This window comes from Rhipicephalus microplus, unplaced genomic scaffold, assembly GCF_043290135.1.
Source record: "Rhipicephalus microplus isolate Deutch F79 unplaced genomic scaffold, USDA_Rmic scaffold_14, whole genome shotgun sequence".
Taxonomy (NCBI): Eukaryota; Metazoa; Arthropoda; class Arachnida; order Ixodida; family Ixodidae; genus Rhipicephalus; species Rhipicephalus microplus.
The window spans coordinates 27,261,266-27,285,327 of NW_027464587.1; the positions used below are offsets into that span (position 1 = coordinate 27,261,266).

Below are 24,062 nucleotides of genomic sequence, written 5' to 3' on the forward strand. Positions count from 1 at the left end.
AGCCCAAATTGTAATTTTGCTTGAGTGTTAGACAAGCCCATGTGCACCCAACATCAGTTTCAATGTCTATATGAAAAGACACAATATTGTTTGAAATGGAAAGAACTACACTAGTACTTCCGCGATGCTCAGCGTGGTCACACCAGTAGATAGTGAAGTTAGAGGGGCCATCAAATATATCGCAATCTCGCACATGTTCACGCAGCCATAATTCTGTCAGGGCTACAATTTTCACATTGCACGAGTTGATTGCTGATGATAATGAAAGGTATTTGTTGACCAGACTTATTGTATTTGTAAAAAGAATGGGTAGGTAGAATGAGGTTGCTTGAGGTGAACGGCCACTACCATCTTCACTTTCCTATTGCGTTAGGTGTCGTGCATTCATATGATGAGTATAGTACCTGTTCCATTTTGAATAAGTTCATAGACAGAATTGGAATTGCTGGTAGCGTCGTACGCATCAGCCTGACTGCACAGGGTAAAAGCCTCTCCCATGATCGGCCAATGTGCTTTCTGCTTCCACTTTATAGCTGTGAACGTTTTAATCTCATCAGCCCACCTAACTATCTGTCTCCCCCTCACACGTTCATCTTCTCTGGGTTATCTTGCCTACGCGTTACGTGCCCTGCCATTTCTTCTTCTCGATTTCAACTATGATCTCCGTAACCCCGGTTCGTTCCCTGATCCACTCTGCTCTCTTCTTGTCTCTCAAGGTTACTCCTATCATTTTCCTTTCCATCGCTCGCTGCCTTGTCTTCAATTTAAGCTGAACTCTCTTCTAAGCCTCCCTGTTTCTGCTTCATAGGTAAGTTGACAGGAGTTGGCTCCATAGGCAAGATGCAGCTGTTCTATACTTTCCCCTTGAGGGTTAGTGGCAGATTACAATTCATGATTTGAGAATGCTTGCCAAAGGTGATCCACTCCATCCTTGTTCTTCTAGTTACTTCACTCTCATGGTTTGACTCCGTGGTTACTACCTGTCCTAAAGAGAGACTTCCAATGACTGCACCTACCACAAAGCGCCGTTTTCTGGTGACACTGTTGCACATTACTTTAGCTTTAAGCATATTGATTTTCAGGTCTATTTTTCTGCATTGCGTATCCAGTTCTGTAATCATGAGCTGTAAGTGATCCCCTGAATTACTCGTCAAAGCAATGTCATCCGCGAATAAGCAGGTTACTAACATACTCTCCATAAACCCTTATCTCTAACTCTTCCCAATTTAGGGCCTTGAAAATCTCCTGTAAACATGTGGTGAATAGCAGTGGTGAGATCGTGTCTCCCTCAGGGGCCTTACACTTTTCTTTATTGGAATTCTGTCAATTTCTTTATTGAAGATTATGGTGGCTGTGTATCCGCTGTAGTTTTCTTCCAATATACTTATGTAGGCTCCGTCGATGCCCTGATTCCATAATGCCTGCATCACGGCTGATGTCTTGACTGAGTCAAATGCCTTCTTTTAATCTATGAAGGCTATGTGTTGGGGTTGGTTGTATTCTGCGCATTTTTCTGTGAGCTGATTGATAGTATTAATATGGTCTATTGTGGAGCAGCCTGTACAAAATCCAGCTTGGTCTCTTGGTTGATCGAATTCTAATGTTGTCTTAATTCTATTAGCTATTATTTTAAGTAGCTTATATAGAACGAAGAGTAAGCTGATCTTATTTTTGTAAGTAGCTTGAGAGAACGAACAGTAAGCTGATCGGCCTGTAATTTTTCAAGTCCTTGACATCTCATTTCTTAAGGATTAAAATGAGGTTGGCGCTTTTCTAACATACTGGTACCCTCCTTGTCAGAAGAAACTTTGTATATAAGGTAGTCAGTTTTTCTAACACAATCTCTTCACCATCTTTCAGCAGGTTCGTTGTTATGTTATCCTCACCAGTGGTTTTGTCTCCTTGCATTCCTTTTAGCACTTTCAGTACTTCTCTTGCCGTTAATGGTAGGATGTCAAATTTCTCTGGGCTATTATTGCTTCTTAAGGTATCATCCCGTTTGTTCTGGCTTTTGTACAGCCTTTTGTAGAACTCCTCCACCACTCATCCTATTCATATTGGTTGTTACTTTGCCTTCCTTGTCTTTTAATGCATACATCCGATTTTTGCCTATGCACAAGGTTGCCTTCGCAGCTTTCAGGCTTTTTCCACTTTTTACCGCATGTCTCTTTGGGCATGGCGACAAAGAGCCAGCTCATCTTCAATATACGACATACAGTCGAGCCCATATTTAACGGATCCATTTAAAACAACCCCAGGATTGAAGTGCAAACTCCCAATTCTTGAACCAGGTCCTTGCTGTGTCTTCCAGGTAAAAGTAGACAAAGCACAGCTTATCAGCCGAGTCCCACTAGTTCAAAGCAGCCATTCGGTCATACGTCTTTAGCAAGGTCTCCGGTTCTTCAAGTGATGATCTATGGAAGGTTGGTGGCTCCCTTGGCTGCTGCTTTACGATCGTGGCACATGTTGGTACAGGGGCTGTCATTGTTGAGTCTGAGTCTTTATTTCAGGCATGCATACAAAAAAATACGTGGCTGAGGAGGAGGGGGAAAAAGCCACACTGACGTGTCTTGACGTTGCACCCTTTTCCCCTGATACATCGGAACTGCGGTATGCACGAAAACAGAAATAGCACAGGTTAATGTGTAGCATAATGAACAAAAACTCAAAAGCAGTAAAACTCTGTGCACAATAAAAATGGGCAATACTACAAAAACACGTCTCCAGATATAATAATTAAGGCTGCGTATACAAAATATAATTAAAGTGGTAGGGAAACGCACACATCAACGAAATAAGTTTCGAAGAGAGTTAAAGGAAAGTTGGCGTATCGAGGTGTAAGAAAAGCCAAATTTGTTAAGCAAAGAAGGCAATGTGTAGCTTAGGGTTTGAAAGCCATGGTTAGTTCGTGGGTGAGGCACAAACCAATACTCGTGGTGCCTTGTAAGGTAGTAAGAAATGTTGGTGTGGAGGTTAGCGACTTCACATAAGAACAATATGTCGTGTTCAATCTGTGATCTGTAGATCTGTAAAAGACGATGATGGTGCTTGTTGGTTAAGTGCATGATACGATAGGTAGTAAGCAGTGGTTCAGAATGCGTTCTGTTAGGCACGTCAGCAATCGCTCCAAGGACATTTTTTGCATTGAGATTAGTTGTCGTAGTAGTGGTGGAGGCCTTGGGCTTGCGAGTGCTATCTGGTAAAGCCCCACACTCTGGTGCTAGACCTTGTTGCCTACGGCTGACTCACTGGTCGTGGTTGCTGTAGGTGTCTTCTCCACGAAGTGGACTGTTGGAGGGGCGTGTACGGTACATGGATCGGGAAGCAGCTCCACCAGATGTCACGGGGTCGTCGGGTCGACGAAGGGGGCAGACTGTTGGTTGACGATTAAGGTGTTTATTCGGCCGAACTTGTTGCCTGTCGCCAAGCACACTGATAGTGGTGAGCTGAGCGTCGGCCATAGATCAACTGACAAGCAATGAGGCGCGTCAGCATTTATTCACGTGCCATCGAATATTCTAACATTACCGTTAGCAGTGATGTAGGTTCCAGAATAATTATGTAGTGTTTGCAAAGTGAGTGTAATCTTAACAAAATGATCTACTACTTCAATCTTGAAGCTTCTCGAACACTGCAGGCATGGTTTGCTCTGAAAATCTTTGGCAGTAAATAGGCGCCATAAGAAAACTTAAAGGGGGAATGTGGGAATTGCGTTAGGTAGCCGGTATATGCCATGGGCCTTGGCAAAGAGCACGCTGCTGCTTTAAATAAACTCCAGGACCACCCTTATCGCTTCTGCTCTTCGAAATACATGTACGTCAGACTTTTTTGGGGAAAGAAATTTGTAGTCACACTCAAGAATTTTTTTAAAGCTGTGTTTCATTTACTATGAACTTCGGGATACAACGAACACATGCCGCGTCGCGCTCAGGTTAGTTATAAGCGAGCTCAACTTTACGCGATTCAGCTTAATCTCGATTCCGAAGAATTGCCGGGCATCGACTCTGTACCCAACGTCTTTCTGATAAGGTATGCAGAATAGAGTGCCATAGCTATGCTTGATCTTTAAATCATTTCTGTTGCACACGGAACTTCCGAGTGATTGGAAGCACGCTAAGATCACGCCAGTACCGAAAACTGGTGATCATTCGCTTGTATCCTTGTTTAGGCCTAGCTCCTTGCTATGCACTAGTGTCAAAATTCTGGAGCATATAATATTCATACATCTGTCTATGCTTGTCCAAAAAATAACCTAATCACACCCCTTCAGCACTGCTTTCACAAAGGATATACGGTAACCCAGCTTATCGAGACATGACCTGGCAGCAACGATCGATATGGTCAAAGTAGACGTTATATTATTGGATTTTGAGAAAGCTTTCAATCGTGTCAGTCACCAGAATTTACTAATTAAGCTCAAATCAATTCTGAAAAATGAGAAATCACTTGCGCGAAGAACTGCTTATTATCAATGAGAAGCCCTTGTGTTGCCATTGATGGTGTCACCTCGCGTTTCACCCCGTGACATCAGGTGTGCTTGAAGGGTCAATTTGGGGCTATTGTTTTTTCTGTTACCTATTAATGATATTGTGCTAAATCTACTCATAAAAATGAAGCTTTTCGCAGACGATTGTATATTATATCAGAAAATTCATAGTTACAGTGATTAAGAATCTTTAAATACTGCACAAGCACTGCTACAAATGTAGTGTGAGAAATGGCAGATGACAATTATAAAAAAAAACAGCAGCAATGCCAGTTAAGTGTAAGAAACAGCTGCATCTTTTTACCTATCACATCAATAATCATGCATTATCCGAAGTCACTAAACACAAATATTTAAGACTAATACTCGCATCAGACTTAAAATGGAATGAACACAGAATATATTGAAAGAATTTCTGGGAAATGAAAAAGCTTGGCTATTTGCAAGGAGGCTTGTGAATGCCACACCGCACATCAAACTTCTCGCTTACAAAACATTTATTAGACCAGTATTAGAATACAGAGCTGCATTGTGAGATCCCTTTACTGAGTCCAGTATTAAAAAAAAACTAGAAATGGTCCAAAGAAAATCTGTTCGATTTGTGTTTAATTGTTATAGTTGGCATACATCTTCTTTACTTCTTTTAATTAAAGTGGAGCTCGAAAAACTGTTGGAGAGAAGAAGAATGGAGAGGGTCAAGCTTTTTTACCTCATTCTCCATAACAAAATTGCAATCAACAAAACAGTGCACATTAGACAAACAAGTGAATATACTGTGCGCTAATATCATTCAAAGAAACTGGTAGATTACATAAACGGCACAGACACATTCAGGTATTCATTTTTTTCAAGAACTGCTCTTGAGTGGGATTGCCTATCACCTGATACTGTAGAGTGTCCAACAGTTAATTTATTTTTACATGCTTTCAACAACTATTAACAATTTTTTTATACAGCCCAGAGTTATGCAATGCTTCCATTTTAATCAGTACGTTTCAGTCAGTAAAACTTTGCCATTGTTATAATGTTTTTCTTTTGTTTTTTTTACAAATTGCTGCAGAAGTGCTGAATTGTATGCTTTGTATTGCATTGTTCATTATGCTTTCCGTTTGGCTTTTTACAATTATTACCGCTCTCAGTATGTTGTGTGATGTTAATTATGTTTTTGCAGTAAATAGTTCTGTATGCCCATTCCTGCTTAAGACCTGGTAAACAGGTCAGCAGTACGTAATAAATAAATATAGATTCATACGGCCCTTGGATGTGAGTGGCAAATTTCTGTTTGGCCGCTTCAGTTCACCCTGCAGATGTGCTGTCCAATCAGGAAAGTCAGTTTCATGGTTGTGGAACCATGTCTTAACGACCTCTTTGAAGTAAAAGGGGACATGGCGTAGTTTGTCTGTCTTGTCGCAATGATTGCAAGCACTGGTTTTGTTGTAATTGTCAAGCCACTCATTTCATCCACCAAGGTTGTGAAATACTTTAGGGTTTCGTCGTTGTGTACTCACGGTTTAAGAAGGGCCAGCCGGCTAAGAAGAGGCCACAGAAATAGACACGTTGTCCTGTTCCGTTCCTGCTGTTGGCAAGCTCAGCGGTCGACAAAGACTGAAGCTCCAGGAGTGACCGGTTGAGTAAGAGGATGTGGGAGTCAAAGCGTGCTCTACCACTTATAAAGATGGCGACGGGTACGGCAGTAGCCAAGATTTAATGCAGTCGCACGATAGACAAGGCGGTGCAGCCCGTGTGACTAACGACGATAATGATTTCACTGCTATGAATATCAGCGCCTACACTGTATATGTTTATGTGTAATAATGCCTCACTGCCAAATACAGATGGTTGTAGGCCAGTCAAGCTGTACGGGGACAGCTATTTTTCTACAGTCCCCCATCTGTATCTCAAAAAGATGGCAAATAAACTTCATTATTATTATTATTATTATTATTATTATTATTATTATTATTATTATTATTATTATTATTATTATTATTATTATTATTATTATTATTATTATTATTATTATATTAAAACTACTCAATTCAAAGGCATGACATGATGGTGTGCGCAGGAGAGGCCAGTGATGCACTGCTGGCCAGGTTGCTGTGCGCTGGATCCCCCGACGCGGTCCTCGTGCCAGGCGCTGCGTCATGCGGTGGCCACCCTCACTCGGCTGGACGATTTCACCTCGGAGAAGATTGGCTCGGGCTTTTTCTCCGAGGTGTACAAGGTGACGCACCGCACCACAGGCCAGGTGTGCGTACTCAAGATGAACACGTCAAGCAGCAACCGGCCAAACATGTTGCGCGAGGTGCAGCTGCTCAACCGGCTGTCGCACCGCAACATCCTGCGCTTTCTGGGCGTTTGCGTGCACCAGGGGCAGCTGCATGCTCTGACCGAGTACATTAATGGCGGAAGCCTTGAGCAGCTCATACAGCGCAGGTCTGTCCTTTTATTAGGTCAATAGTGTTGAGGTGACAAGAAAGATCAAATGTTTGTCTGCAAACAGAACGTCTAATCTATAGTAAAACGTACAATAGTTCAGAAAAAGTAATGTAATTCATTTTAAAGGTATTCGGAGGAGGGAATTAGTGAAGCTAAGTGAAGTAAGAAAGTGAGTGAAGTTTTCTAAGGATAAATTGTTCATAATGTGCTATAAACTAGTAAGCCATGCCAAAATTTTTTTTCAAGAGCAGGGCAGGAATTATAGGCTGAAGCAAAACTTGAAATGAGATGTGAATGATAGTTGAGGAATAGAAATTTGCTACAAACAGCATATACTATAACATTGTTAAAGTTAGGGTGAGCAACATTTGTATTATGTGCATCAGGCATAAATGGTGTGTCACTTGATTGTGCGGCAGTTGTGTTTCATATTGGCTTCACTGTTTAGGCTTTTGTTGGGTAAAAGAACAGATGGGGAAGGATGAGGGCTTAAATGCATGTATGTCAAGTTGAAAGGTGACAATTTTAGAAGAGCTTCTCACTGGGCAAGTTGGTGCATACCTGTGATGTGGGGGGGGGGGGGGGGAGGCATTTGTTTCACATAAGAGGGGAAGACAATATACAGAAACTCATGATGAAACAAGTGCCAAAAAGTGCGAACTCTCGGAAAGGACACAGGACAAGTGCCTAATGCAACTGAAGATTCTTATTCCGAAAGGAACACTTACATATGCATAACACGTATGTACATCACCTGAAACCACCCCTATTATCGTCAACAATTTTAAATGACAAGAAAACCACACCCTTAATCGATAGCATATAACTGGAAAAAACATGCTAAGCCCCCTTCCCCTCCTGAACTTGTTTATTGTTGAACAACACACTGGAGACATCTCGCACTGGCGCTACCTTTGAGGTCAAGATCCAGTGCCTATATATACGGGGGGCCAGTGAACGGTTGGGCAGGTTGAGCAGTTGGTTCTTTCAATCAAGAAACTTGCAAGCAGACTCTGCCTGCGCTGGTGTTCTGGGACAAGAGTGGGGAGAGGGGAGGTACATGCGCAATGGGGCTGTTAACACCACGGAGAGGGAGGATGCAGAAAGATTGAAGTGAGTGTAAGCTAGCAAATATCGGCAATGTGAGGCAAGAAAGGGGGAGGGGACGTGCATGCGCAATGGGGGTGTAAATGCCACAGGGAAGGATGCAGAGAGATGAAAGTAAGCGTAATCTAGCAAATGTGTGCGTCGGCATTGTGAGGCGAGAGAGGGGGAAGGGACGTGCGTGTGCAATGAGGCTGTCGTGAATTCTCCATATGCTACCGAAGCAAGGACCTTGCTGCAAGATACAGAACCACGTAAAATGTCGTGGTTCTGACGTACACATCATATAGATAAAATTATCGTAGATGAAACTTCCATCGCCCAGGTGAAAAAGAACGAATAAGCGAGAGCTGCTGTACGTGCTTCGCTCTGTCTGCCATCAGCTACAAAACAATTTGCTGTAGTATTTAATACCTTAGACAAGACGGCGATAGATTTTTCATGCTGGAAGGTACGTTCCCCGTTGGTATTTGGCAGCTGGCATTAATGGTGGGATGCGTTTTGTGACTTGCTTGCTCACAGTTTTTCAATGTGTCGTTAATTTGCGACTCTCAGCTGTGCAGAGTTTACTATTTTTTAAACATTTCGAAAATATAAATGGTTGTAGCCACCACACATCATGTGCTTCAATTCTCGGACATGCGAGGCTGTTTGCTGGAACACGCTTTGCACAACTGCGGCTCCTGAAAAAGGTTGTTTTGGTTATAGTGCAGATATCCGCTTATAGTATGGACTCCCACGACTTACTAAAGGGGTCTGTGCTTTATTTGCTTCTACTGCTTCGTTAAGTAAATCATTCGTTGGAAGTTAGCACCATGTTTGCGTTGTACCTCGGTGCCTTGTGCTTTCTGTTCTGTACGTTATCGAATTTAAGATACCCACGTGTCCAAGCTCAGATTCTTTGACGATATCAGTGGCCAATGCCAGGTATCGTCGCCACACGTGGTGGCATGGCACCAGCACTATAGCATGGCAGCAAGTGTCAGTGCTCAAACATGCACTGGCACCATCATCAGTGTGAACTATTTTTCAGGAAAGTTGAGAAGAGTGCTAAAAAGAAGAGTAACACTCTTGGTACTAAGTGCTTCTCTTATATTGTGGTGTGTTTGATTGGATAGTGCTGTTTCAAGGGACTGTGCAGATGTGAAGGTGCTTGACCTTGCAGATCGGAGCCTCTGTCGTGGGAGCTGCGAATGCGGCTGGCACTAGACATAGCACGAGGCATGGCGTATCTGCACTCGCGGGGCGTCTTTCACCGAGACCTGACCTCCAAGAACGTGCTAATCAAGCGCCATCAGGAGGAAGGTGGCGCTCTGCCCATCCTGACTGCTGTAGTGGGTGATCTGGGGCTGGCCGAGCGCATCCCCGTTTCTGGATGCCGGGACTTCAGACTGCCCGTCGTTGGTTCCCCCTACTGGATGGCACCCGAGTGCTTGCATGGTGCCTGGTAAGCGCCCATTTATTTGAAGAATTGCAAAAATAGCTCTGAAGATTGAATTTTCGGAAAGCACTCATTTTGGAAACTGGCAAAAAAATGATTCAATTCTTGAAATATAAATGGTTGGCAGTGCAAACTGTGCCACCAATCGAAAAGGCTGCTCGCAGGTTCAAAACGACACTTTATGATAACATGGAAGAAAGGCATACGGAAGACACAAAGTAGCAACAGAAAAATAAATTAGTAACAATAGCGTCCTTGGCAATATAGTCAAGCCCGTTATAGTGAACCTCGAATTAACGATTTCTTAGATTAATGACTTTATCTAATTGTATCTCCCTTTTATCCTCCAACACTTCCAAATCATTATCATCATCAGCCTGACTACGTCCACTGCAGGACAAAGGCCTCTCCCATGTTCCGCCAGCTAACACGGTCCTGTGCTTGCTGCTGCCAATTTATACCCGCAAACTTCTTAATCTCATCTGCCCACCTACCTAACCTTCTGTCTCCCCCTAACCCGCTTCCCTTCTCTGGGAATCCAGTCAGTTACCCTTAATGACCAGCGGTTATCCTGTCTACGCGCTACATGCCCTGCCCATGTCCATTTCTTCTTCTTGATTTCAGCTATGATATCCTTAACCCCCGTTTGTTCCCTAATCCACTCTGCTCTCTTCTTGTCTCTTAAGGTTACACCTACCATTTTTCTTTCCATTGCTCGCTGCGTCGTCCTCAATTTAAGCTGAACCGTCTTTGTAAGTCTCCAGGTTTCTGCTCCGTAGCTAAGTACCGGCAAGATACAGCTGTTATATACCTTCCTCTTGAGGGATAGTGGCAATCTACCTGTCATAACTTGAGAGTGCTTGCCGAATGTGCTCCACCCCATTCTTATTCTTCTAGTTACTTCTATCTCGTGGTTCGGCTCTGCGGTTATTACCTGCCCTAAGTAGACATAGTCTTTTACAACTTCAAGTGCACTATTGCCTATCTCGAAGCGCTGCTCCTTGCCGAGGTTGTTGTACATTACTTTCGTTTTCTGCAGAATAATTTTAAGACCCACCTTTCTGCTCTCCTTGTCTAACTCCGTAATCATGAGTTGCAATTCGTCCCCCGAGTTACTCAGCAATGCAATGTCATCGGCGAAGCGCAGGTTACTAAGGTATTCTCCATTGACTCTTATCCCTAACTGTTCCCATTCTAGGCTTCTGAAAACCTCCTGTAAGCACGCGGTAAATAGCATTGGAGAAATTGTGTCCCCCTGCCTTCCCCCCCTGTCCCCCTGACTTCCAAATAACGAATAGCAATTTGGAAAAGCTACTAGCAGCTGTAGACATAATGGCCAGCACCGTAAGTGCCACTATCATCATCAGCAGAGCTATAGTCAAGCCCGTTGTAGTGAACCTCAGATTAACGATTTCTTAGATTAACGACTTTATGTAATTGTATTTCCCTTTTATCCTCCAACACTTTCAAATAACGAATAGCAGTTTGGAAAAGCTACTCGCAGCTGTAGAGGTAATGTCCAGCACCGTAAGTGCCACTATAATCATCATCAGAGCGCCTGCGCATTTCTATCTGCCCACCCTGTTCAATTGTGCAATAGCCCTATCGCCATCACCATCCCCTGGTGCTAGTTTTTTTTTTATTTATTCTTTCTACATCAGGTTTCGCTTTGTGCTTTTGTTTTTGTCAGACGGCTTGACCTGCACCATTGTTCTACAGCTGTTTTTTGGGGGTTTTTGTTGGCAGTTAAATGTTCAAAATGAGCTCCAGAAGCAGCACGAAAGAAATGCTACGACAGTGAAAAATGCGAGGCGGGTGACCTATAATGGCGTCGCCGCCGATTAACCGTGCGTTGCTCGAACACTACACACAGTGCGACGATGAAGCATGCTCGTAATAGTGAACTCAGCTGATGACCGAACACCTATATCATTTGCTGATATAAGAAAATGGCGACGAGATCAAAAACAATGTTGAAACAGCGCACGCACAAATCAGCATGAAGAATCGGTATTTAATACTGACGCTTCGCACGTGTTAGAAAAATGCAAACGCTTAAGAGTTCTTCTTTTAGCAGTCGAGTTGCCCACATGAGGATAGATCACGCTTTTTCTCTAATAAACGTACACTGGTTATGTAATATTTCGTGTTTATTTTTTCACTTTTATTCGAGCAGCATAACCCATTCGTGAATGTATACACAACACAGCTAGATGACTCACATGTTTTCATTTACGATTTTTGCGAAAATTTTTAATACTTTCATTACAACAACTTTTCAAAATAATGAATGAATTTCACCAGTCCTTTGAGATTCGTGTCGAGATTTCGCTGTATCAGTCTCAGACAACCCTGGCTCACCCATTGGGGAGTGGAACGCTGTGGGCGCTGCAAGGAGACAAGCAATGCGCAAAGCATTCAAGAGGTTGGCGACTGCTTGTAAACGCTGATCAAGAAAGTGATGTCTTGCAAAAGAGAAGCACGGCATGATGTCAGCAGCCCATGTGAAGCCGCGTGTAGCTCCAACCTGTGGACTGCATCCCAGAGCATAGACGCTAGGGCTCAGTTATCCAACTTTGTCGAACTCCCAGCACCGAACGCCCACTCTTCCTTTTCTTCTACACCTACCAGGCTTACCACACTGGCGCATTCTTGCGCGTTCGCTGGCGACCTCGTCATTGTCTTGTAGTGCACATCACAGACCGGCCCCTATTTCAGGGGGACGTGCCTTTCAGAACCAACTTTCTTGATGAAAATTGGCACAGACACTAACAATGGCCTCATAGTGCTTCCATAAAAGTTTCAATGCAATAGCACAAAAGCTTGATGAGAGAGAACTTATTTCTTCATTGAACCTTGTGGAGGAGTTGGAGGATTTATAAAATAAATAGTTGTTAATTACTGGAAGTAAAGTAATGTTTGATGAGGGGGACGGAATTCACAAAATAATTTATTTAAAACACTAAAACTTGTAGTTTACATTTTCTCGAGCGACACTACATTGAGCACACTTGCATTACAAACAAGCCCTACGAAGAAGTTCAAGGAGCGTTACATAACAACTGGAATAAAAATATGTGAAGTGGTTGCCTAGGTATCTGCTCCACGAGCTGAGCATAACCAAAAATACAGTAGGTGCATTAAGAAAACTGCGTTTAAAGTTCCGCCTTCTCTGTGCGTCTCTAAAACACCTGAAATTGGGATCTTTGGTTTGTATTGTGATGTTTAACTTCTCGGACATGTGGCCTCCTCCTCCTTTGTTGCATCCATCCCCCTATTTTTTTTTTTCATAACCTCTTTTTTTTTAAATCTACAAAGAACAAGTATGGATTTCATACCAAGTTCTCTGCATGAAGGAGTGTTGTGTTATGTGTGACAGAAAAGAGTGTAATTGAATAAGCCCATATACTGAAGTGGTTACACATCTTTCTTGTGTTCAAGCTGTTGCTAGTGTAATTGAGTACTTCTTGATTACAAATAATGACTAACAATTTTTGTATAGAGAGAGGTATATTGCACCAGAAAATGGCTCACACCATGACAGCCTATGCCTTCTTTCCAAATATTGAACAGTTATGGGCAGAGTTAATTTCCAGACTCCCAGCTTTTTCCTCGAATAGCTTCAACACCAGCTAAGGAGGGAAGGTGTTTGAGGTTTGGAATTGGTGCCCCGTGATTACTTCAGTGCTTGGTGGCAGCGTGAAGGAAGAGCCATTGTCGGTGAAGACACGCTTCATTGCAGCACTCGGGCCTCGGCCCAGGTCCAAGCCCACACCTCGGCTTTCTAATTCACATCCAAACATCCTCTTTTCAACCCTCATTTAGTAGACAAGCACTGCTCACAACAAGCCAATCCCACACGGGGGTTCACATCACCATAACCTATTAAAGAAACACTTTCATGACAGACACTGCATCGGTAACAAACACGTTACAAAATACAACACGCAAGAGTTCATTGCACAACACGTGGCATCACACTCTCTTCCCTCTTAAGGGTATACACTGTACTTGAGAAGAAATGCCTGATATATTCATGTGTTTATAAAGAAAATTCAGAGTGTGTTTGAGTTTTTGATGCTGATTTCAAAAATATATTTACTTTTCCTCTAAACCAATTAGTTTTTGAGATATCCTAAAATAATTACTTATTGTTTGCCGGTGTGATGACACAAGAAATTTGTATTGCAGAGCTACTATTGGCTCATGCCTGTGTACTAATGAACATAGGCCACACAACGGTAGGAGTGCTTTCTTGATTTGATAATTTTAGCAAGGTTTGTCGCACCTTGCATTTCAGTGTTGCAGACACACCCACTTTATGCTCCGATTTCCAGCAAAAATAAAATTTTCGAAGATCTTAATCACAAATTCACACCAACCATTGCGTAAACGAAAGATACAGCTACATGTCACTACAAAAAGGACAGTCCTAGCTGCTCTGGAGGCAGAGATATCTTTTCGACAACTTTGCAACTGCAGCAAAATTTGAATCCTGAGAAATCATGCAAAAACACAAGTCCATTTTGGACAGACAGTAGCATGGAAAAGCTGTTTATTTACAATGATTTGCAAATTCAGCTTTCTCAGTAGGCACCAGGCATGTAGCCCTTCTGTTTTGCGTCACCTAAAGGACGTTTTTTCAATGCCCGCTGCATGTTTTCTGTAGAGGTATACTTGCGAGCTGATGTGGTCGCCGTGTGCTCGTCTGCCGACTAGGCCGCTTATCGGTTCGGTGACAGTACTGACGCCTATGTGCGACGAATGTGTGCATCATCTGCGATCCGTCGTATGGTAAAGCAATGTTTTCTGGCTTGTCCAGATTGAGTTGTTAATGTTGCAGACTGAACTGGCGCACTCGCTCACCAATTTCAAGGCTGCAAAAGCAGCGAGGTGTTAGTTTCTTTTTCATGTAAGATTGCCACATTTTCGAGTGGAGGCCATGGCGCAATATGTTAATCGTTGCGGACGTGTCGTTACAAACACTCTACCTGTTGCCAGTAGCCTCCATTGCGTGGGCGGCGAGCGCGTTCGCCGTAAACGGATTAATTTTCTGTTGATTGTCGACGCGCGGCGAACTCCACTCTGACAACCCGTCACACTGTTCACACGCAAAGGAGGTCGTTTCGTCAGACGGGGGAAACCCACAGCATTAGCACATTTAGCGATAAGACAGCGCTTCCGTTCCATCGTTATAAAGATGGCTATCTCTAGTAGCTTCACTTATGCTTCTTTACTTGCTGTCTTGTAATTGTTGAGGCCCCAAAACATGGCCGCTTTGAGTGACGTTGTCCACAACCGACAGGCTAGTACGTGAGTTAGGCCTACATTGGTGACTCAGTGACCCCCGTTGGATGCCGTGAGTTTGTTATCCTCGCTGTCCTGAGCCATAGCGAGGCTCTTTCTGAAGTTCACAGCGAACGAACGATCGCCGCACCCACTTCACAAATTAGTGTTTCGTGGAACTTTACTGCGGCAGGCAGTCGACAGCACCATGACAAAATGGCGCATCTTCGTGGGCGTCACGATGAAGAAGCAGATGCCGGAAACGCCACTTGACCAATCGGGTGCCTAGGTTTTGTCATGTGCCCCAAGCAGCCAATAGAATCGCGTGCTGGTGCTTCTCGATGATGCGTTTTTGCTGAAAAACAAATGAGCAAGGCGAGCCACTGGTGACGGGAAATTGAAGATGAAGAGCGACCCTTCCTAACTAGACCAAGATGACTACGGTAGCTCATGTGTAATGGCAACGGTTCGGCGTGAAAGAAGCGCGACTTCAGCATCTATTTGTGCTCAGATTCATTTCACAGGGGTGCTATAAATTTATTTTGTGCCAAAAATAATGAAGCAAGAAGCTAGAAACTCCTCTGATAAGTGCAAAAATAGTTGCAGATTCCGAAATTGTCAACTCCAAAAATTCCATTTTTTCACGATTTCCCGCCTTTTGGCCCCCTTTTAATTCAAGTATCAGCCTCGACTTGACGTCTGCCGGCTCGAGCTTCATCAGGCTCGAGCTTCGTCAGCTCGTTGTCATGAGTATATAACCAAGTATGAAGAAGAGGACAACGAAGTATAGACGATGGTCAGTGTTGCACGAATGCGCGCACCGTACAGCGAAGCCCGAAGCGCGTGACCCTAGCGGCGATCGGCGCGCGAGCAGCGACAAGCTAGCACTGTCAACGTGGGCTTCGCAAGAGAACGACGCATCGCCAGCAAGCGCACTGGCGGCGGGAGTGGCAGGACAGCGACTCGGTAACCTGTGACGTGGGCGTCTCGAGAAGAAGACTGAGACTGTCAACGTGGGCTTCGCAAGAGAAGGACGCATCGCCAGCAAACGCACTGGTGGCGGGAGTGGCAGGACAGCGACTCGGTAAACTGTGACGTGGGCGTCTCGAGAAGAAGACTGAGACTGTCAACGTGGGCTTTGCAAGAGAAAAACGCATCGCCAGCAAACGCACCGGCGACAAGAGTGGCAGGACAGCGACTCGGCAACCTGTGACGTGGGTGTCTCGAGAAGAAGATGAGACCTCGACACGCTTCGAGGGAGGCTACTGAGGATGCAGCCGCCACACACAGCAAGCTCTTGACGTTCCTGGCGCAAGCCCTCTTTGAAGCAAGCCGCCGAAGACAGTCCCCGGGTGGCCACGTCAGTGTTGAGCACCGGGTATCGCTAGCAGCCGCTAGGCCCAACCACTGAGACATTGCCACGTCAGCGACATCAGGCGACGACGACAACAGGCGACCGCGTTGGCAGCGGCAAGGACGTCTTTTTTCGTGAGTAACGAGGTCCCCGACGGCAAGTACGGTGACGAAAAGTACCATGAGAAGCACTGAGGCTGTAGAGATGTCTGGCAATAGTTAGAACAGTTTAGTCTGCCAAGGTATTAGTTTGGAGGTTTACTTTAGGAGTTATTGCTCTTGGTTTTGTATATTTGTATATAGAGGGTGTGCCGTGTGTGAGTGTTTATTAAATGGGTTTTGTGTTTAACAAAGTTATGTCTTGGTTCATCGCCTGCAGCAGCAGCCACCCTTAATCCGTGACACTCGTGCGCTAAACGTTGCTTTGAAGACGCTCTAACCGCGGTGAGAATGTTCTCAGGCTCTGGCTGATGCCACAGTGAAGTGCCCTACTATCTCAAGGGAACTCGGTAAAGACGTGCAGCAGGGGCCAAGTTCGTTCACGTGCTTCCAAGGCCACATAATCACTAAAGGGAGAATGCAATCATCACTCTCAGTCGGCTCAGCAGTCGAAAGCTTCTTCCATGTCCTTGCAGCATTCTCTAAGGGTGCACAGGAATGCCAAACAATCAATCTTAAACCAGATGACCGCGTGTCGCCTGGTTTTCGCGAGACACGCTTTCCGGTTGGCTCTCCCCCCCCCCCCCCCTTCTTTTTTTCAAAATGAGGGGCAGTTTTTACGGCTCCACTCGTGAACCGTAATGGCCGGGTAACCTTTCTTTCCCATCCCTGGGTCTTCCGCATTTCCTTCCGCGAAACGCAAGAACTCGCTCTGTGCTTTGTAGCACCTGCATACCTTGCGTCACACAACAACATGCCGACTCTGCACTACTCATAATAACTAGCAGGAAACTGGTGGCGCAGGAATTTTCTTAAGTTTATTTAATGACATGATTCGAGCAGACAAAAATTCGTCCCCTTGCTTCATACGTGTTCTATTGCCACTCTAGCCTGTAATCATAACTCTAGCCGTCATCACACGGTCGGTCATGGAAACGCTAATCTGCGAGGTTTTCGTTGTTTCAGAACATTCATAGACGCGGCGATACCAAGCATGCATCCAAGCACGTCTAAATTGCATCACTAGAGCACTCGATATGAGAGTGAAGTGCACGTCCGCGGGTACAGTGCAGCCGGCTGTGATGCGCTTGGCGACGGCGTTCACTGGCTATGTGCGAGATATGCAGCTATGATGACGAAAACTGCTAGTCACTGTTCCAAGCAATTCTTGGCAGCGGGGTCTAACAAGCGTGACTGTGGGGTCTGTTGATGATGCGTAAAATAACAATCCGCGTTTTTGAAGAGACAGCGAGCGATGTGCTTCAATGCTTGCAAAAGAAGCATGTTGCCACGAATGCACTAGTGCGTTGTTTTTGCCCGCAAAGTCCGAGGTTTGTCTTGCCGTCAACGGAGTTAGGCCCAGTGATGACTCCGATGACGTGCTGCGCGGTCTATGAGCGCCGCGCACTATGGTAATAAGATCGAGCATCTGCTTACAGGTCTTAACTAATGTGTAATTAAAGTAGAATCTGGGAGATACCAATTGAAAGGGAGTACACAAAGTATTCGTATCATCCCAAATTCGAATGAACCAAAAACAAGTTAAAGATGATCATGAAGATGAACAAGAACTTTATTAGGGTCAACTACATCTTGTTGCAAAAAGTCCATGATGTTCCTTTGAAATTTTCTGCTTTCACTGCCTCCCAATAAAGTGCCGTGGTTTTCTCTCTCATTTTCGAAAGAAATATACCTTCTTAGTGTGCAGGGAACGTTTTCAGAAAGAAGATAGAGCGCTGCGCACTAAGAAAATATATTTCTTTCAAAAATGCAATACCAACCAGCCCAAGTAGCCACTCTTTCTCACTCATGCTGCTTGTGCTACGAGGTGTGTTCACACTTGGCATCAAAGGGAGCAAAAGCAACAAAACTTATTGAAATTTTTTTTTCTTCGCCGCTTAAGTGACCGAAAAGATGCGCCGCAAAGTTATGACGAAAAAAACCTGTCCTAGAGAGTTCACACTGGAGAATTCAAGCGAAAATGCCAGAGTGGCCGCAAAACCACGTCTGCGTCCGTCGAAACTGTTCACATTTGTTCTGCCCTTCGTATACATGTCACTGCTGCAATCGCCACCTTCGTCACTTGAGAATTAATTCATGAGCACTAAAGTCCGCACAGAGTTCCAGTTATTTATGCTAAGCACTGAAAAAAAAAAAATTTACGCCTTCACAAATGTTGTTTCAGGAGATACGTCGGAAGAAACGACACAAGCGGACGCACCGGCAGCAGCGGCAACGAATTCAGCTGGCAGTGCAATAGCGAGACATGTTATGGCATGCCGACTCACTGCTGCTGCACCTTCTTCTGCTTCCAGTACTCACAGTGATCGTAATTCAAACCAGGTTCACGGTGGACGCGTCTTTTTTAATGTCGTTCGGGATAGTTCGTATAGCAGGTAGTTCAGGATAGCACTGATGCGAGCCACCGCCGACACCTTTGCCGCTATGTTGAATGCATACGTTTTTTACATCACGTGGTTTGAGAGCTAGTGCAGCCAGTGTAACCAAAGCTGTACAAGAAAGGCGATTCACTATCGTATGGTGACAAAATCGATCTCGGATTGATTTTTTCGCGTCTGCCTCACGGCATGGTTTTCCGGCCACTTTTCTGGCGGTAAAGGTGGGTCGATTCCAATGTGTTTTGCCGGATTCGCTCCTTTTGAGGCCAAGTGTGAACGGGCCTTCCTCCCAGAGACAAGCCACGTTGTGCCGCTCGTGTGTAACAGTTATCGTGCGATCGTATCATCCGCGATTGCTGGGAAATCCGTCCGTATAACGCTGAATTATGGAATATTTTATATAGTATAGTCTATCCTAAGCAACCTTAAAATTCCGCGAAATTCGCATGAATCGCATTCGTGTCATCGAGATTCTACTGTATATGCCAAGTGATCGTCAAGCCGTCAACACGTCACAAAGTAGTGATTTTCGACAGCCGTGTTCTCGCAATGCACAAGCAGCAGACTAAGATCTCCCGGTGCGAGCAAGGCGAGCAGGGGCAACATGGCGGACGTGGTCTATTGGAGGCCTCGTAACGTCCCTAAATTATTTGCTTTTTACGCGTTTTCAATGGAGAAGCCAGTGAAAGCAGGGAATTTGAACACTGAGTAATGCTCTTTTCGATAAGCCCAAAAAGCCGGCTCCCTGTTGTGCCAATGCTAAGGTGTAATTTTTTGAAAATTGTTTTGTCACGATTTATAGAATCATTTTCACCCCCTAGGAGGGTGAGACCAATTTTTTGAAGCACTTCTGCACGGTTTTTAGAGTATATGTTTTGAAATGGGATAGAAGAAGGGTTCCAGAGACTGAGAACTTGACTTTCAAAAAATTGTTTGCAATTTTTCACGATCGAAAAGCCGCGTCCCCCATGAACGTTTCTATTGATGTGGCAACATAAAAGGCTATATATGTGCGTTTAAAATACACATAAGGCCAGTATTATTAAAATATAACCGACAATCATGCCAAGGAAGGCACAGGGAAAGTTAGAAGTAATTGTAATGAATGTGAAGAAAAGAAAAGTGGATTAAGAGATAACTTGCTGTGAGCAGGGATCGAACCTGTGACCTTCGAATAACATGTCCGATGCCCAACCAGCTGAGCTACCACGGGCACTATCCCCTATTTCCTCGTCCACTTCATGGGGTATATATGTGAATTAAATGTGGGAACGTCAGTCAGCATCAGCAGCAGCCATGGCGGTGGGTGTAGAACACTTTTGGAGGCAAAGCTCTTTAGGGCGTGGGTCTGTCGCTCCTCCATACGTATGTAGTAGTACTTAGCCACCAGTGGCACATACCCACTCTAAAGCAGGTATGTTGTACAGGGAATGCAAGATGGGAGATGGCGGTACTTGGAGTGTTCACTAGATCGACGCATGGACGCGGGCGGTCAGACAGACTAGCAGATGGACGGACGCGCAGACTTACGGATAGATGGATGCACGAACAGACGAACAGACGGATGCACGGACGGACGGACAGAAGCATGGATGGACGCACGGACGGTTGCGCGGGCGAACGGAAGCAAGAACGAACGGACGAACGGAAGCACAGACGGGCTGATGGACGCTTCGCCCCACTCATCATTCACTCCGTGAATATGCTGTGATTTTTTATCTCTTAGTTGTGGGTAAAACGAACTTTTTTCTTGCATTAAAGTGCACTTTTGGTGACTCCAAAAATCTTTCTCTTCTCTTTAATATGCTTTTCGCTGCTCCGAAGACCTGCTCCAAAATGACCTCAGCCAGTCACATCACTGAGATAATGAAGTCGTAGCAAAAAGCATGCGCACTGCATTGACAGTGGTTTGCCCATCTTGATGGATACCTCCCTGCACATGGCCACGTGCCACATGCAAAAGAGGAGAAAAAGAGTAGGACATGTTTACCAGGCAGACGCAAGAAGCTGGAGCGAGGAAGACGTGTTGGCCTGGCAGAGTGTTGGCGTTCTCTGGAGGCCAACATTGTAGGATATACTTTAAAAACAACACATGTTCTGACCCGGCACCCAGTGGACGCACTACCTGTGTCAACCTGCCTGGCCCTTTTCGTCTAACAGCATCAACGCCACTGTGGCTGCTTTGTCGATCCTCAAGCACGTGAGCACATTGTTGGTTTGAAGTGACTTGTGAAGGCACTCTGTATATATTATTTTGCTTGCTTTGCTTTTGCATTCGCCTTGTGGGTACATTTATGTGATTGATTATATGTTTATGTGCCGTGTCAGTTGCATCCTCTTCCCTGCGGCCTGATAAGGCGTCTCAGGCACCACACAGTAAGCCTGCTCCCAAACCCGTTTCGTAACAGCAGTTTTCTCAATAATGAGATGCAAAAAAAAGGGCATAAAAAATGCATCAAAGCAAACATCAAAAGTGCAGAACAATGTCCCCGGAACATTATAAATAAATAAAGGCGAGGTGAAATTTCCCCGAGTCGTTTTCTCAAGTTTTTTTTTTTAATGCCTGCTGAGTTTGCGCAGCCATTTTTTTTGTAACCATTTGGCTTAGCTTGACTTTTTTTTTTTTTCATTTTTCTTAGGCTACATGTGTGTTGTGACAGTCTTTCTTAGTTAGACTATGAATTTATGCGACTAGTTGCTCATCCTTTGAGTGTAGCTAATGTGAAGGTAGCAAAAAGAATGGCAATGCAAGAATTCTGTGTTGGAAAAAAAATTGAAGTAGGCATATCACGATACTGGACTTGCATTCAGCTATGGAGCAAATATACTCCTTGCCTTCTGGCACACAATTTAAGCTTCCCTGGCATTGCGCTAAGTGCTAAGGATTGCAAAAAATGAAAATAAATATTGATGGAAGAAGAATTTCTGGAGACGTCTTTCTGGTTATGGAAGCGTCAGGGAGATGTGCTTAATGCCACTTTTCATCAACATCTGTCAAGTTTGAAGAAAGTTGGTTTTCCAAAGCCATGTCACCCCTTAATGTCCATTTGTCCTATGATGTGGCACCGCGGGCACGGCGGTGATTTAGTAAATTACCAAAGTTTGGGCGGCCCACTTTTGAGTTTCAGCCGCTCTTCAGCTGAATACCTGTTTTTCGCTTCTTAACTCTGTTCGTGGAAGGTGATACCTTGCTGTGGAGCATGCACAGACATTGTTCCACCATGCCTGCATAGAAGTTTGCTTGGAAGTTGAATGCTGCTCATATCAGCGGTTACACTAATATGCTTTGTTGCAAAACGGACCTGATGGGCGTTTTTATCCTAGGCAGCACATAAAAGTTGAGTTAACTATTCTTTGTCAGGTTGTCACAAGCACAGAGAGACTAAAGGAAATTCCTTAAGAAGTTGATAAAAAAACAGGCCTCCAGAATTGGGCACAGTCAAATCCCACTACAGAGAATGTCACTTCAGCGAAATTTCTGGTACAACTAAAAATTCTTGGTTCCCTCTCAGCTATTCACACGAGTCAATGCATTAGTATTCTCGCCACAGCGAACACTTTTTCTTATGCCCAAGGTGTCAACCAACCGGAAAAACCGGGAATCCTCAGGGATTTTTGATAGGCGGGATAAACTTGGTGAAATGGTGGTGCCATCAGCAAAATTAGCTTAACCTCATTTTAAGGGAATGAAAGTCTCTGTAATGCTGGCTTGATATTTTCTGGACGCATCTTTGCAGGCTTGCGCGAATATTGTAATGCTTCGAATTGATTCGAATTTGATTTGAATTGATTCAAATCAAACTCGCTTTGATTCAAATTCGAATTATTTAAAATTTTGTAGTGTTCGAAATGAGCAAATAGGTGTATATTAGTCTGCATGTTGACCCCCTGCATAAGTGGTTTCACTGTGTTGAAAATGTGCTCAGCTATGAAAGCACCTGTCCAGGTGTACAGTAAAACCTCGTTAATTCGAACTCGGTTATCTTGAAATACCGCCTAATTTGAAGGATTTGCATGGTCCCCTGTATTGCAATGTAAGTTTGAGTAGATAATTTGAAGTGGTGGCCGGCACCAGTCCGGTTAGTTCGAAAACTTTGGGTGCCATGTGCCAGTTCCACATCCCGATTTCGCCACGAATCCCTGAAAACGATGGCCATTAATTGCCACAAAACAATGCAGTGTATCAATACTAATGAGTGGCAGCTGAAACACTTCAGTTTCATTACTTCAAGTGCAAAAAAAAAAAAAGAACGAACAGTCTCGTGGTCAACCGAAAGTGCGCCTGCGGAATACGAGGCGCGCTTCAATGCAACACAGTGGTGACACGCGGTCAGCTTTTCGCATGTTTCTCGCAACGTCGGCGGGTCATGGTTTACCCATTCTTTCTGGGATTGTAAAAAAAATTGAAGAAGGAAGTTTAGTTGAATTCGTGATGTATGTATGTGAACCTCTGCTTGGGGAGTTCTTGCCAGCAACACCTACTCAGAAAACCAAGTTCGAAAGTTTCAAAGATAATTATTTCAAGCCAAAACACATTGTGAGCTTTGTCATACTTGCCATAATTAAATTCATGGTTATAATAGAAAGAATGTGCGAATGGTCGCATCATGATGTGCTGACATAGCGAGGAGCAGGCAACATGCCGCCCGCGTGTCACTACTGTGTTGCAGTGAAGGTGTCCTGTTTTCTGCAGGCGCACATTTCAGTCAATGACGACCACGTTTTCTTTTCTTTTTTTTTTTTTCGGTGGAAGGAGCGAGGTTCATAGTTCCGTCGTGTTAGTGGCAAAATGAAGACCAGGTACTGCTGCAAAATATAACCTTCGGAGCCGCAAGCTAGCAGGCACAGCCAACGACGAGCACCAATTACTTCGAATAGTTCTAAGTTCCTTGCATCCCACATTTTGTATGTTCTGTTAATTCAAAAACCCGCTTAATTCGAAGCTTTCTTACTGCCCCAGTGACTTAGAATTAGCGAGGTTTTACTGTATATTAGTGTCCTCATCTACCCCCCCCCCCCCCTGTTGACGTGGTTTGGTTGCACAGAAGAGTGAGGCCGTGAAAACATGTATCCAGGGGAAATCTGCACTGCCACAAAGCCCCACTTTAAGGTTAAACTGACATATATATTACCGAGTCCTTAAATACATTTACTGGTCACGACGTTGTGCCATAACTCTGTGGGAGAGCTTTAAGCACTGCAAGCAGAGGCCATGGGGCAGCGATGCGGCCGCACCGAGGGCATCGGGCTGAAGGCGGTTGCATGTATGTTTGGTGTTGTGCGAGTTGTACCTGAAGGTGGAAAGAATGCCGCATACATGCGGCGTATATGGTGTTGATTCTGTTACAAAGGAAATGGTGAAAAAGTGTCGGTGTTCCGGCTGCCTAGACAG

The 24,062-nt window shown here is 44.4% G+C and overlaps 1 protein-coding gene across 1 annotated transcript in view; it reads left to right on the forward strand.

Annotated features, from left to right (window-relative positions):
* cdi (serine/threonine kinase) overlaps positions 1-24,062 on the forward strand; it is an 81,476-nt gene that overhangs the window by 35,226 nt on the left and 22,188 nt on the right. Inside the window, exons 2-3 of the mRNA XM_037432558.2 lie at positions 6,555-6,925; positions 9,198-9,479. Of these exons, the coding sequence (XP_037288455.1) occupies positions 6,567-6,925; positions 9,198-9,479 (641 nt within the window). The 5' untranslated portion in view covers positions 6,555-6,566. The remainder of the gene's footprint in view (positions 1-6,554; positions 6,926-9,197; positions 9,480-24,062) is intronic.